At 36.8% G+C, this 2,622-nt stretch overlaps 1 protein-coding gene across 1 annotated transcript; it reads left to right on the forward strand.

Annotated features, from left to right (window-relative positions):
- The first annotated feature begins 300 nt into the window (after positions 1-300).
- On the forward strand, positions 301-1,974 carry srek1ip1 (SREK1-interacting protein 1). Its single transcript, XM_088394104.1, has 5 exons — positions 301-459; positions 621-668; positions 772-906; positions 1,232-1,304; positions 1,395-1,974. Exons 1-5 carry the CDS (start codon positions 447-449, stop codon positions 1,615-1,617), a joined length of 492 nt encoding a protein of 163 aa, XP_088250230.1. The 5' UTR covers positions 301-446; the 3' UTR covers positions 1,618-1,974.
- Positions 1,975-2,622: the final 648 nt, after the last annotated feature.

The following is a 2,622-nucleotide window of genomic DNA, read 5'->3' on the forward strand; positions in this document are numbered from 1 at the left end:
ATCAAATGCAAAGAAAAAAATCTTTGCCAATCTGTCCCTTAGTCTACTAATTGCAACTCAATTTACAAAATTGTATTCTAAAGCAAAACCAAACTTGATTAGAAAACGCTGGAAGTGCGTCATCCAGCGGTAGAAAAATAGTACTGGCCTTTTGGGTTTACAGTTTTTTCTTGCACTTATTTCTTCAGGGGTTTATTTGTACGATCCAGGACATGACTGTACACTTAATATTTGTGAATATGAATTAATAATTGATTCATCATTGCAACAACAAAAATGCTCTTTGTGCTTTTCCAGAAGAAAGCGAAGAGGTGAAACACGGTGGGAACAATATATCATCCGGAACTACTTATTCAACCCGGTTCTATTTTGAGTGAGGACCTGAACCATTCGGATGGTTGTTCTCGCGCTTTAACGCTTTCATCTACTTCGTCAACACAACGAATATGGCCCTTCCTGGTACGTATTGGTTTAATAACTTTATGTTCCCGAGTACACATTTTGTTATTTTAGACTACGGAAGTGGATTAGCCTTCCGGGAAGTTGCTACCTTTTACTAGCCCGCAGTACAGGTTTCTTTGCAACACACTAAACTCTACTTATCCTTTTCAATTGAACAGGCCCGAATAAGGACAATATCAGAGCAGGATGCAAGAAATGCGGATATCGTAAGTCACAAGATGCCTCCGTCTTATTTTCTTGCCATTCAGTTAATGTGCATCCCATGCTCATGCTTTTGCAATTGTTGTGCAATATTTTTTTCTTTTAAAGCGGGCCATTTGACCTTTGAGTGCAGAAACTTTGTGAGAGTTGACCCCCAGAAAGACATTGTTCTGGATGTAAGTAGCACCAGCACTGAGGAGAGTGAAGAGGAAGTTGTGAATCGATGTGGGCAAAGTCGTCGAGGTAAGATATATTCATCGCACATCCAAACAGCAAATAAATCATGGCCTCTTTGGGGCAGCGTGATTTAGTGTAAGCATGGAGACACAAAAAAGAGTTGAAGAATAAAGTAATGATTTCATAACATAATCCATGTTTACCTTAAAGTATTTCCACACAAACATGGCATGGTTCCTACTCCGTCTGCCCAGAAGTGTCTGGTTGGTGAAGTGGCATCAATGTCAGAAGATTTTTAAATGTCAGAAAAAATGAATGAGGAAAAAGATCACAGTATTTGCATTCATGCTGGTATTGTGACTGGACTTATGACTAACTTTGCATGTTTCAGACTCTTGTGATGATGACCACAAAAAAGAGAAGCATAAACTGAAAAAGAACAAAGAGAGAAAATCAAGAAGAAGGTATGTTATTTCTAAAGAGTTGTCATTACTGTCAATATTTGGACTTTGTGAAGGTCTGCGTTTTACTGAGTCCTCTTCTTTTCTTCTTAGATATTCTTCAACATCAAGTGATGAAGAAGCTACCAGAAAGAAAAAGAAACGTAGCAGGTCCCTCTCTGCGTCAGATGATGACGAGCGAAGGAAGAAAAAGAAACTGAAAAGCCACAAGAAAAAAAGTAAGAAGAACAAACGGGATCATGGAAAGCATAAGAAGAGACACAGAAAGAAGAAAGAGGAAAGCTCCACCAGTTCGAGTGGATCAGATAGTGATTGAACTGTGTCCAGGGGTCCTTTTTTTTTTTTTTTCCATTCCAATTTTTCTTGACACTCAAAAAATGACTTGGTAAAATAAACTGATGGTAGTAAGTGTTGAAGAGCTATACTGAAGAAGTAGCAGTTTTTCTTCAGGTTTATTCATGGGAACATTTTGAGTTATTTCGGAAGGTATGTAAAGCATAAGAGAATCTGCTGAAAAGTTGTATGCTTTAAGTACATCAACTGTAAGTTTTTAACAAAACCAAAAAAACAATTAAAAAAAAAGGTTATCTGATAGTAGTGATCATATGTAAAATTAGAAATTGTTGACTATGCTATACTTCTATACCCAATAAAAGCAACATTTTTAATCATACTTCTTTGTCAGCACAACTAGTTGATGAATACTTTAACTCAGATGGACCGTCTTTTGGATATTTATAATTACCATATTGTTTGAATCTGAATTAAATAGACAAACATTACTTTATTCAAAATCAGTGTATGTATCCTAAAGTGAAGTGGAACAGATAATTATTTTCCAGCAGATGGCAGCAACATGCAGCTTCGCGATCTCATTTGAATATTTTCTCAAGCTTATACAATTTACCAGATCAACACATTAATCAACAGGGTTTTCTCTATCAGTGTTGGCACTGGTACTATACTACTCCGATTTTTTCAATGGGGATTTCTGTAATATGCTTCTCAAGAATGTATATCACTATACTTTTAAAAGGCACTTAGAAACCGTTGAGAGGAAACCTAAGTACAATAGTCCGCCTAGTGGTCACAGTTGGAACATCACGAGACAATTTTCAGAGCTTGGAATCCCATTTAATTTTCCAATGAAAATGCACTCACACATAAGAATGCAACTTTCTTGGGAGGGTATAGAAGTATTCAATACATCATCCGTTTGTTGTTAAAACCCACATTGAATGGTAATACTTGTAGGCCCACGTGCCCAACATAAATCTCAATGCAGTAGATGTTGCAAGGGGAGGATGATAAACACACGTGT

Source organism: Syngnathus floridae, chromosome 13, assembly GCF_059516105.1.
Source record: "Syngnathus floridae isolate MCC-2025c chromosome 13, RoL_Sflo_1.0, whole genome shotgun sequence".
Taxonomy (NCBI): Eukaryota; Metazoa; Chordata; class Actinopteri; order Syngnathiformes; family Syngnathidae; genus Syngnathus; species Syngnathus floridae.